The 10,730-nt window shown below is 58.2% G+C and overlaps 1 protein-coding gene across 2 annotated transcripts; it reads right to left on the bottom strand.

Annotated features, from left to right (window-relative positions):
* Positions 1-493: 493 nt before the first annotated feature.
* On the bottom strand, positions 494-10,248 carry IRX4 (iroquois homeobox 4). 2 transcript variants are annotated; one of them, XM_048940477.1, is made up of 6 exons: positions 9,705-10,248; positions 5,566-5,724; positions 4,487-4,738; positions 4,288-4,394; positions 3,490-3,812; positions 494-3,310 (listed from the first exon to the last, which is right to left on the bottom strand). In XM_048940477.1, the coding sequence occupies exons 2-6, from the start codon at positions 5,608-5,610 to the stop codon at positions 2,565-2,567; spliced, it is 1,473 nt and encodes a 490-aa protein (XP_048796434.1). In that variant the 5' UTR covers positions 5,611-5,724; positions 9,705-10,248; the 3' UTR covers positions 494-2,564. The 2 variants fall into 2 exon arrangements, with proteins under 2 accessions (XP_048796434.1, XP_048796435.1); XM_048940478.1 differs by having other exon boundaries at positions 5,566-5,631.
* Between the last annotated feature and the right edge of the window lie 482 nt (positions 10,249-10,730).

Genomic DNA, 10,730 nt, shown 5'->3' with positions numbered 1-10,730 from the left:
CAGAGGGATCCGGACATGTGATGTAACAAGCGTAAACTTACTCAAACTTGCTCTGTAACGACAAAGATAAGGAAATGAAGATATAAAGGTCTGGTTCGACTCCCTCACTCTGCTTCAGATATTTCCGCGTGCCTGTGTGTTGCCTACGGTTTCGTCACCTTCATTTTAAGGGATGGCTGCCCCTCAGACCACGGCCTGACGAAACCGCTCCTCTGACCACGCCGACGCCGCTCCGCAGCGATTTACAACGGCGGACGACCCGGCCGCCAGCGGCCCGGCGCGCAGCCCGGCAGCTCTTTGGGTCTTGCTGAAACCCACCGGGAAAGCTAGTGCCACCCCGTCCGGCGTTTGCATGCACGCAAAGCTCCCTGCTTTTCACAGCTGTAACATCCCACCCTCCCGCTCCCCCCCACCCTCGCGGCAGACAGCCTTTTCCCCCCCGTCCCGCCGGCCGCCACCAGTGGCTCGAGGGCAGCCTGACCGCTCGCCTTTCCTCCTTTCCCTCCTTCATCCCCACCTCTTTAGTTGGGCTGAAAATAATTTGCTTTGTCTAAAGGGTTTCAGAGGCAAAGCTCGCCGGCCGCCCCGGCTGCATTAAAATTCCTGCCGGCCCAGCCTTGAGCTGAGATCGCGGCTCCCCGGAGACTCCACTTTCGCTATTACTGTCAAGTACCCTTGACTCTTTATTTTTGCCCTTTTATCTATTACAACTAATTCGAGTTCTTTTGCCCTTTTCAGTTTAAGACGTGGCTTTCTGTAAAGCCTCCCCCTGCCACCGAGCTCTCCGGGTGCAGAGCCTTTAGAAATTGAGGGGTTTACTGTCAAAATGAAAATTTCACTTCAAATTATCTTGGCTGATGCACGTTTTCCAGGCCGGGGGCTCCTGTCTGAGCCTTTTGACAGCCAGATCAGCAGAGGGGTTCAGTGATCTCGATAATATCATCCAAGAGAGCGAAAGTCAATACAATGACAGGGAATATGACTGGATACAATCCAATTACGGCTGCTCGCAGAGAGGGGAAGGGCTTGATCTGATCTCCGCACCCGGATTCCTTTATTCAGTCCTTGCACTAACAGGTCTCGCTAGAAACTTTGCGGGCTGGAGGATGTTCTATTTCGGCTGACTGCCACCTCGGCCGCATTTATCGTCGCCTTTAATATATACGTGTATATCCCCCGGGCTGCATTCTCATTTAGCTATTTATTTCGGGCGAGAGGGGGTGGGCCAGGACAGAAGCTCTTCAGCTTGTTCGGTGTCACCGCGGTCCTTCGGGCTCCTTCACTTTACCCCCGTCGAGCCGAGCGCGGCAGCCCAGGGGTCTGGGCCCCTGTGCGGGAAATTCGGTGTCTGTGACCGGCTGGTCGTTTCTTTTCCGGCATTTCTCCCTCTCTCCCGGCACGAAGATCGGGAAAAGTTTGCTCCAAATTCGGGGAAGAGTAAGGGAAATCTTTTAAACGGCTGTTATCTAAATGGTAAATTGGCTGCGAGTGCTCCTGAATCACACGTCGAGAGCGCTTTCTCTCTCTCCCTCTTTTTGTTGGCTGCACTCTATTTAATGTCAAAACGGTAAAGCATCTGTCCTGAAGTGCTGAAATATTCATGGAGGATCAGCGATTCTCCATACTGCCAGAAGAGCTGGAAAGCTAAAACGGTTGTTTAAAAGATCAAATTTTCCACGTGAATCAATCGCTCCCTGCACCGTGGAGGAGGAGGAGGCGCCGCGGCAGAGCCGGGCCGTTTCGGGGGAACCTCTCCCCGCAGCTGGAGCGGCCGATGGGCTCGGGCTGAGGCACCCCGGCAGGCAGACCCGCGACACCGGCGGCCCAGGCGGCTCCTCTCGCCCCTTCGGCGGCGCGGGCGACGTTTTCCCGCTCCTGAGCCCGGGTGAACAACCCGGCCCGCGCCTCCTGGGCAGCGGGGAAGGGGCTCCGTCGTCTGGCGCCGAGGGCAGCGACCTGCCAGTCCAGGACTTTGGAAACCTGAAACGCGTTTACACGATGCAAAACGCCACCACGCGTGGTACCTCTGAAACAGACAATTTATTGGAGTGAACATACCCTTTAACATTTCTTTTTTTTTCTTTCTTTTTTTTTTCTTTTTTTTTTTTGTCAAGATAAATTTGTGCAGTAAGTGTAAACTTAGTGGAAGTGCTGTTTGTGAATTATATGCTAACAAGGAAATCAGGAGGAAAAACTCTCGAAACGTCTTTATAACTAATGTCGGCATGCCTTAAATTAAATCTGAATTAAAATTTCTCGTCTGTAAACTTTCGGATGTAAACTTTGTTAAGTAGGTCTACGCTATAGTACGTGCTTTGGGATATGGAATTAAATAACTCTCACGACACTGATCCCTTTAAAGTCGCAGCCAGGAGAACTTAATTCCTCAGAACAGCAGTGTCTGTCTCTTGAGCTGAGAGAACTGAACGTTAAATCCTCGTTTTGGTTGTTAAAAAATAACATAATGATAAAGGAAAAAGTTTTATATTTCAACTCTCGCGAGTTTCTTTTCAGTGTACATGACTCTTCCAGCGCGGGGAAGTTCTTTGCCCCTCGGGGGGCCGTTAGGAGCAAAACATTTTACTCCCTGCTTTGGGAAAGGCGAGAAACTCCTTGCTCGAGTCCTGGTGGGCCAGATTGGCCAGCTGCCCCTTGAGCACGTTGGCACCATTGCCCACCGAGCGTCCCAAGGCGCCCGTTTCCAGAATGGCTCCTTTGGTGGTGGCCCAGGACACCGTGGTGTTGCTCAAGGCTTGGTTCAAAGTACTGTGCCTGAAGAGCGGGTCGTGAAACACCCCGTCCACCCAGTTCCTGAGGTTGGTGACCGGCGAATCCTGGTGCCGGTCCATGACGTTGACCGGGGCGGAGACGGCGGCGGCGGCGGCCGATCCCCCCGACCGCTTCAGCATGCAGGAGGGGTATTCGGCCTGGTTGAGGGAGGTGGCGGTGTGCGCCAGGGACCAGATGCGGGGCTTGGCCTCCAGCAGCGGCTGGCCCTGCGGGAAGCACAGCTTGGCCTCGCAGCCGCGCGGCCGAGCTCCGAGCAGGGCCGCCTCGCACTCGTCCGCCGCCGGCTTCAGACAGCCGCGGGCCCGCTCCGCCGACTCCTCCTCCTCCTCATCGGCGGCGGCGGCGGGGGGCTCGGCGGCGCGGGGCGGGGGGCCGCCGCCCGGCAGCGGCTGCGGGTGAGGATGCGGGTGCGGGTGCGGGAAGGGCCGCCTCATCTCGCACTCGGAGTTCTCCGACTCGGCGGCGTCCAAATCCTCCAGGTCGCTGAGCTCCAGCTCCTTCTCCTCCTTGCCCGTGGGCTCTGCGGGTGGGGGCGGGGGAGGGGACGGCAAAAACAAGACACGCGGTCACGGGCGGCCCCGCTGCCCCCAGGAGCCCCGATAGCGAGGCCCGAGGCCGCGGGGGCACGGCCCCCCAGGGGAAAGCCGGCGGCCGAGCCCCCGCGGCCGAGCCGCTAAGTGCCCGCTCCTAGCAGGGTACCCTCGGCCTTCTCGCTTTTCATGGCGTCTTCCTGCGAGCATTCCTCCTCCTCCTCCTCCTCTTCTTCGTAGGGCCGCTTCTCGTCCGAGCACTTGTTCCGAGGCGGCCACGTCATCTTGTTCTCCTTCTTGAGGCGGCGGCGGGCGTTGGCGAACCAGGTGGAGACCTGGGTGAGGGTCATCTTGGTGATGATGGCCAGCATGATCTTCTCGCCCTTGGTGGGGTAGGGGTTCTTGCGGTGCTCCTGCAGCCAGGCCTTCAGCGTGCTGGTGGTCTCCCTGGTGGCGTTCTTCCGCCTCGTGCCGCCGTCCATCGCCCCGTACCTGTGAGCACAGCATTACGTTGGATCCCCGGGCCCGGCCGATTGGGTGGGCGACGAGTGAGCACCCGGCGTGCACGGCTCCGTCCAAGCGGCCGAGAAAAGGCGAGGATGGAGCCGGCCCAGTGCCTGCAGAGCTTATGGGGGAGGTGGGGGCAACGCCCGCATTTAATGGCCGTGAAGTCAGCACACGTCTGGGCGACCCCAGGGTACAACTTGGAATAGAAATCTATTTATTTCTCTTTCCCCCTTTTATTAACCCCCCCCCCCCCCATCACCACCTTTTTGTTCCTGACACTGTAAAAACCCTGACGCGGGCGACATCACAGCTCAATATTTAATGCACACCCTCCAGGAAAGGTCACCGCCGCCCGATGGGCCCCGAGGACCGCAGCGGTGGAAGTGTTGGGACGGACAGACGGCCGCCGACGCTCGGCAAAGAGGTCACCGAGGGCCCGCGGCGGGGTGGGGCCGCTTACCTGTCGTACTGGTACTGGCTGAGGCTGTGCTCGTAGGGGTAGTAAGCAGCCGCCGGGGAGATGCCCGCATGCGCAGAGCCGCCGCCGTCCTTCGTCTCCAAAGTGTTCTGCAAGAGACACCCCGCCGCTCTCAGCCCCCCGCTCTCGGGCAGGACCGAGGAGGGAGCGGCGGCCGTGCGCTGCCCTCCGCCCCGCTTACCAGCGAATAGAAGGCGGGCGCCTCGGTGCCGTAGGTCACGTAGTTCCCGTAGCCCTGGGGTCCGCCGTAGGGGCTGCCGTAGACCCCCAGAGCGGCGGCGGAGTTGAGCTCGTGTCGGGCAGTGGCGAGCAGGCGACTCTCGTACACGGGACAATAGACCGGCGTCTGTGCTGGGGCGGCCGGGCCCGACTCGGGCAGCGTGCGGCCGCCGGACTCGCAGCAAGGCGTCAGGGAGTTGGTGCTCATCAGGAACTGCGGGAACAGCGGGGTCAAGGGGTGTCAGCGCCCGGTGTTCGGCTTTAGGGTATAAGGTATAAGCTTTGGGATGTAAGCTTTGGGGTTACGAGGTCTCAGCGTTGGGGTGTTTCCCCGCCCCTCCCCTCCCCCCCCCCCCCCATCCCAACCCTTTTCCCCACCGTTTTTCCTCGAGAACGTTCTGCGAGCATAAGTTTAATATGTCTACATAGAGCGATACATCATCCACAAACCGTAAACAAACGCCCCGTGACTGCGTGCATGGAATCTCCGTAACGCACCGCTCCTTCAACCCAAGTTTGTGGTGCCGGCTTTACACCGCTTTCTCCTCCTGCAGCGTGATGTTGCCCATCTGCGTTATTCCAGCTCCCCCCTCAACAGATTACTCATGCATATTTATTTAGACTGCAGATTTGCAGCGGCCACGCACGCATCTGTCATTAACCTGCTGGGTTCGGGTATCCCATTATGTTCCCTCACCTTGGCCCTTGCTACGTTCGCGTTTAATTGGCAAATTCCCTCGGGAATGGAAAAAGCGCTCCGGTGGGAGAGCGGGTGGGGGTCTCTCCCTCTCCCTTCTCCCCGCCCTCTGCTCTGTATTTCTGCCCCACGCATCGCCATCACCCCAAAGCACCCAAACCCAGTTTTAACGCCAGATGTAAGTTGAGGGGTCTGGCAGGCGCTGGGAGCAAAGCGCTCCCAGTGAAACCGAGAGTTTCACGCTCCCCCCGTGTTAGGGAGGGATCGCTGCAGCTTCTGGCCCCGAGCGGAAGCGATCGATAATGAGCGGGGCTCAATGGAGCGCTGGGAGGCAGCAGCCTTACCTGGGGCGCGGAGGAGTAGGGGTAGCCGAACTGCGGGTAGGACATGGTCCAGAGGCTCCCGGTGATCTAGAAACAAGGCGAGACGTCTGATCTGCACGCTAGGGCAGCCGTGCTCTGCTCTATTGTACTGATTGATTGGGAACCGCAGCTCCCTAGATGCTTAGAGGACGAAGCAGAAAACCACAGTTTATTTATTTACATGAAAATGTAAACTTTTTCTTTTCTTTTTACCGAAGTGAGGAAAAAAAGAAAAAGAAGGAAAGAAGGAAAGAAAATAGGATGTGTCAAAAGTGTAGTATGCTCCCCTCCGCATCTACGTGGGGGCTCTGAGGCTGGCAAACGGCAGGGATACACATTTTGCATGCAGGGGAAAAGAAAAGGGGGCAATGGGGGGAGAGCAGAGCAAACACACCGCGTCAGCAGCGCGCTGCTGGAGCAGCCTGCCGAGCCTCTGACGTCATGTAAACCCCATTCACATCAACCGGCCCCAAAATCTTCGGACAGAACCACCCGCACCTCTTAGCCCAGAGGGGGCCGAAGTTAGGGCAGCTCGGTTGTCGGTGGAGGGGGTGGGGGCAATGGGTTTAATCAGAAGGATAAATGTTGTATCAGTAAGGTTGGCCCCCACCCTCCTTCGTCACCAAAGGGCTGGGATGCACTTTTAATTAGAAATTAATTAATGAGCAGCTGCTTCTTCCCACCCCACAGTAATAATTAGTCTCAATTACAAACAAGACATATGAAGGGACACACGACTGAGTCTTCATTTAAGATTTAATCAACAGTTAAAATTAGCGCTAACGCTGCCAATAAAGCCCGTGACATACGGCCCTGCGTTCTTTTTCCAGCCTCTCTTCCCGACGTGTGATTACAGGTAGAAAACCCCGCCAGCGCGTTCCGGGCAGCGACTGAAGGGAGGGAATTCTTGCGTTTAAACCCCTCGGAAGCCGTCGGAAAAGCATTCGGCGAAGGGGGGGGGGGGGGGAGGGTGCATAGCAGGGGTGCAGGGAGCGGGGTGCAGCCCCAGGGGCCAAGCGCCGTTCCCCACGGCAGAGCAAACACCTCTCACCCGAGCGATGGGAACAGCCGAGGCCTGGAGCCCCCCGCTCTGCCCGCCGTGCCCCGCAGCCCCCGGGGCTGGCTCCGTGCTGCCGCCCCGCGGAGCGGCCCCGACGGCGGCTCCCAGCTGTGGCTGCTGGGCTGGGCCGGGCCGGGCCGGGCCGAGCGGCGGCTGCCGGAGAGCTGAGCGCTGCAGCGCGGTGTGTAGACTTGCTCAGAGAGATTCCCGGGTTCAGACATGTGAATAGCCCCAGGGTCACACTCTAATTAATGATGATGTTCTCTTCTTCTCCCCAGCTGGAAGACTGCCTCCCAGAAACGAATCTGCCCACACTGACAGCTCGATTGAGGGTGATTGATGACTATCTGGAGACCACAGTACACATAATATAATATCTGCTGCGTAATTGCTTTAATTTACAGATGAAAATAGTACTTTTCGCACGGAGTTAGACTACAGCGCGCGGCTCTTTATGGAGCTTTGGAATGTTTGCAAATAAAGGCTATCAGATGCAGCACATGCAAATTGCGCTGACAGCTCGGGAGAGACGAGTGGAGAGCAGCAACCAAACGGCATTCATAACCGGGTCTGAATTCCGTATTGATTTTGGGGAGCGGGGAGAAAACGCCAATGCTTTCCTCACCTGAGCTGCCAATTTCTCTTTCTCCCTGGGAACAGCAATAACTTAGCCATTGGGGTTCTGTGACAGAATCGCTCCTTTATTCCTCCCTCGGCCCCAGGACCTAATGGCACTTGCAGTTACTATTTACAAGCCGCCCAGGTCCACGCGGCGCGCGTCGCTCTGGCCGAACTCAGCGCTCTGCCCGCAGCGCTCAGCACCGCTCGGTGCCCCCCGGGCGGATGGCGCCTGGGCTCTTCGCTCCAACCCCTCAGTCGGACCCCGCGGTACTGGGGACGAGAACAGTTGCACTTATCTCAAGAGTGGCTCAGGGTGAAGCACTATAATTAGCCGAGAGCCGGGGAACCGCCTGCAGAAGTGCTCGCAGTCCTCCAGGCTGGAAGTTTGGGAGACGTCCTGTTGTTGGTAGCTTTATGTTCTTTTTTTCCTCCCCTTTTTTGATACTACCGCAGATGTTAACTGCTCGGCGGCCCGCACGGCACTACAGGTTTGATATGTAGATGAGTCTATTAAACTTTAAAACGCGAGGTGAAATTCAATATTTATGGCCCTCGTCTATTTATATATCGCGGTTATCCCTCAATGCCCCGCGCCACGCGAACACTCAGCGCCCATTTTGCACCCAACTTTCCCGTATTAATCACCGTGATTATTCGTCATTTGTCACCGCAGCCGTGCTGCACGGCCACTTCCAGGCTGTATTCCCTAGAAAGCACTCATTAAAAAGCAAAACCCCAAACCAGAGCTTCACTGACAGAACCCCTTCGTATTTAAACACTGAAAGAAGACATTACACCTTCCTACGGCTCATCTCTTGCTTCACTCTCAGCCTACAAATAATGGCCTTTTGTTGACGGGAAAGGCAGTTGTGTTTCATCCGCAATTTTTGGTGCCAGAGTCCCTCAGTGATTTAAAATAACCCCTGTGGTCGGTGCGCATAAACAACGCAACGCTGTTCCGCCCCAAGGAAAGGCACCGATTGCGGTGAGCTCTTTCCGTAAGCATTTGGGAAACGCACGTCTGTGCCGTGCAATGCAAATGGCCCCTGTCAGAGCTCCTTTCCCGTGCACGAGAGTTCAGGGCACGGCGCAAAGTTTGGGAGAGCGAACACATCGCAATCAGCGCTCAGGCTGGAGGCTTTCCCTCCTGCAAGAAGCAGAACGGAGATTTGGGAAGCAGAACCAAACTGAACGCGTCTTCCGGGCTTCGTGCCTCCTCCCCGGGAACCCGGAGACAACGTTCATGTTAGCTGCATCGTACAAACACGGAACAGGGTGGAAGCGCTGCGGCAGTGGAGCAGGCCGGGGCAGCGCGGTGATGGACGTCCGCAGGGACGCACGCTGAGGCAGCTCTGCGGCCACCGCTCTGCTATCTGCGCTCCCATCGCCTCCCCATTCCGACGGCTTCTGCCACTCCCGCAAACATCTCCCCGACGGAATTCGCTTATGGGCTAAAGAAAGAGACTTCGGCAATGCTCTTTCAGCCGAGTTTGCTTTGTTTTCCCGTTCGGGATTTTACGCCGCGGAGCTCCACACATCTCTGACACGGAGCCCCCGGCAAGGCGGCACCGCGGGGAGCGCGGGGTGCGCGCAGAGCCTCCCGGGGCGCCAGAATGAGCCCGGCGCTGCGGGCCGGAATTGGAGCTGCCGGTGCCCACCTGCACGGCCCCGTACGAGGGGTCGGGAGCCGCGGTGACAAACAGCAGTTGCCTAAGCGTGTGCCGCTAATTCATTTACAATTACAACTACGCGTAAAATAGCGCTCGGAATGCTTTCATTCGGTAGCTTCAATCTCTTGGTGAACTATCTCAATTAAGGCCTCACGGGCTCACTCTGCTCTTCGCATCCAGCAACTTTCTGCTCGGAAGGGCTGCGGCCAGCCCGCACTCACGGCTCACCCCAAACTTTTCGGGAAGAAAAGCAAAAGCCGCTCCCCAGACGCTGCTGTCTTCCTCCGCACAGAGCTCTGCGGGCCGAGCAGAGGCTGTCCGAGGAGGCTCCGCTCGGACCCCGCTCACAGTCACTCTGTGCTGTAGGCAGTGCGCAGCCCCGCGCACTCCTGCGCGGAGGGAAAACTTTCCTGCTCACATAGGTCGCATCCTATTCCTTTTAAAGTTTGTCTTAAAAGCCGGAAAGTTTGACTCGGTGCCTTACCTTAGCGCTCGCGGAGTGTCATATGCGCACCCCCTTCCCAAGAAATAACACATATGTTAGATTACATTTGCCCCTTTTCCCAGGCGAAGATCGTACAGAGCCAAGTGATCCATCACACGGAGTTCCCCTTCCCTCCAGCACTTCGTTCCCAGCCTCCTCGCTGCTGCCGCAGCTCCGGAGGGGGAAAATAACCCCGCCGCCCCCTCCTCCCTGCCGCCGCACACACACGTACACACAACACACGCACGGCAGCATCACCACCAAAACAAGGAGAAAACGTTTTTACCTGCGATCACGCCCGGCTCCGGCTAGCACCTCGCAGTGCCATGGCAGCGCTCCTCTCCTCCCGCTCTCTGCGCGGATCGCTGCGCGGAGCCGCCGCGAGCATTTCTCAGCGTGCGGCACCTGACGGCAGCGCACAGTGCCTCCGCTCCCCCGGCGCCGCCGCCACGTCCCTCACCCCTTTCCTAGTGACGTCCCAGCGCGGCTCCGCTGCTCCGCTGCCGATTAACACTTTCCAGGCGCTCGGCTCCCAACTTTTCCTTTTAAAACAGCGGCAGCCGGAGCCTCTCGCCTCCTCGCGTTATAAACGCCGGCTGGGGCGTGGGGGACACCATAATTAATAGCGGGTTGGTAAAATTAGCACTGCCACTCCAATCGTTGTCCTCGTCGCCGACAATAATTGCATCGATTCGGGAAGGACACGAATGTCCTCCATTTAACCTAATGATCCACGGGATGTACCCGCCGGAAGGCAGCAGGAGCGCTGATTAAGTGCGCGCCCCCCGCGCTGCCATTTATCTCCGCGAGTCAGGGCTGCGAGGCGCGCAACTTACGGGCAACTCTGCCTCGCCCGCCGCCTTTGTTTCCCTCCCGTCGGCGGAGGTGGGCTCGGACGCAGGCGCCAGCCGGGCTGTGCCCGCACCTGCCCACCCCCTGCCCGCGCTTCCACTCGGAGCACTCGCGCCGGGCTCCGCCGGGGCTGCGTTCCCTCCTCCCGCAGCGCCCCGCAGCGCCCCGCAGCCCCGGGGCCGTCCCCTCCCGCCCCGGGGCTGCCTCCGGGGGGGGGGGGGGAGGACGATAGCTCCAGGGCCGGAGCTCTCTCTCCCGCTTCCCGCTCAGCCCCCCCGCACACCCCCCCGGTCCGTGCTTCCGACCCCGCAGAAGTTCTGCGTGCCCCTAGGCTCCTGTCCCGGCTGCAGAAAGTTTTGGCGTAGCGGCCGCTACTTTCTCGCCTTAATTGTTTGTGCCGAGCGAAAAGAATCGTACAGAATCGTAGGGATCGTAGGGACAAACAGGGATTGGCAGAAGG

Source organism: Lagopus muta, chromosome 3, assembly GCF_023343835.1.
Source record: "Lagopus muta isolate bLagMut1 chromosome 3, bLagMut1 primary, whole genome shotgun sequence".
Classification (NCBI taxonomy): Eukaryota; Metazoa; Chordata; class Aves; order Galliformes; family Phasianidae; genus Lagopus; species Lagopus muta.
Note: the sequence above shows the minus strand (reverse complement) of the source record. Positions and strands in the feature narration are given on the sequence as shown.

Excerpts from the sequence above, each read along its gene's own strand:
- IRX4 (XM_048940477.1), bottom strand. The coding sequence starts at position 5,610 with ATGTCCTACCCGCAGTTCGGCTACCCCTACTCCTCCGCGCCCCAG. Across the intron at positions 4,739-5,565 it reads CCTACTCCTCCGCGCCCCAG|TTCCTGATGAGCACCAACTC; the intron begins GTAAGGCTGCTG and ends CTGTTCCCGCAG. Across the intron at positions 4,395-4,486 it reads CGCCCGCCTTCTATTCGCTG|AACACTTTGGAGACGAAGGA; the intron begins GTAAGCGGGGCG and ends TGTCTCTTGCAG.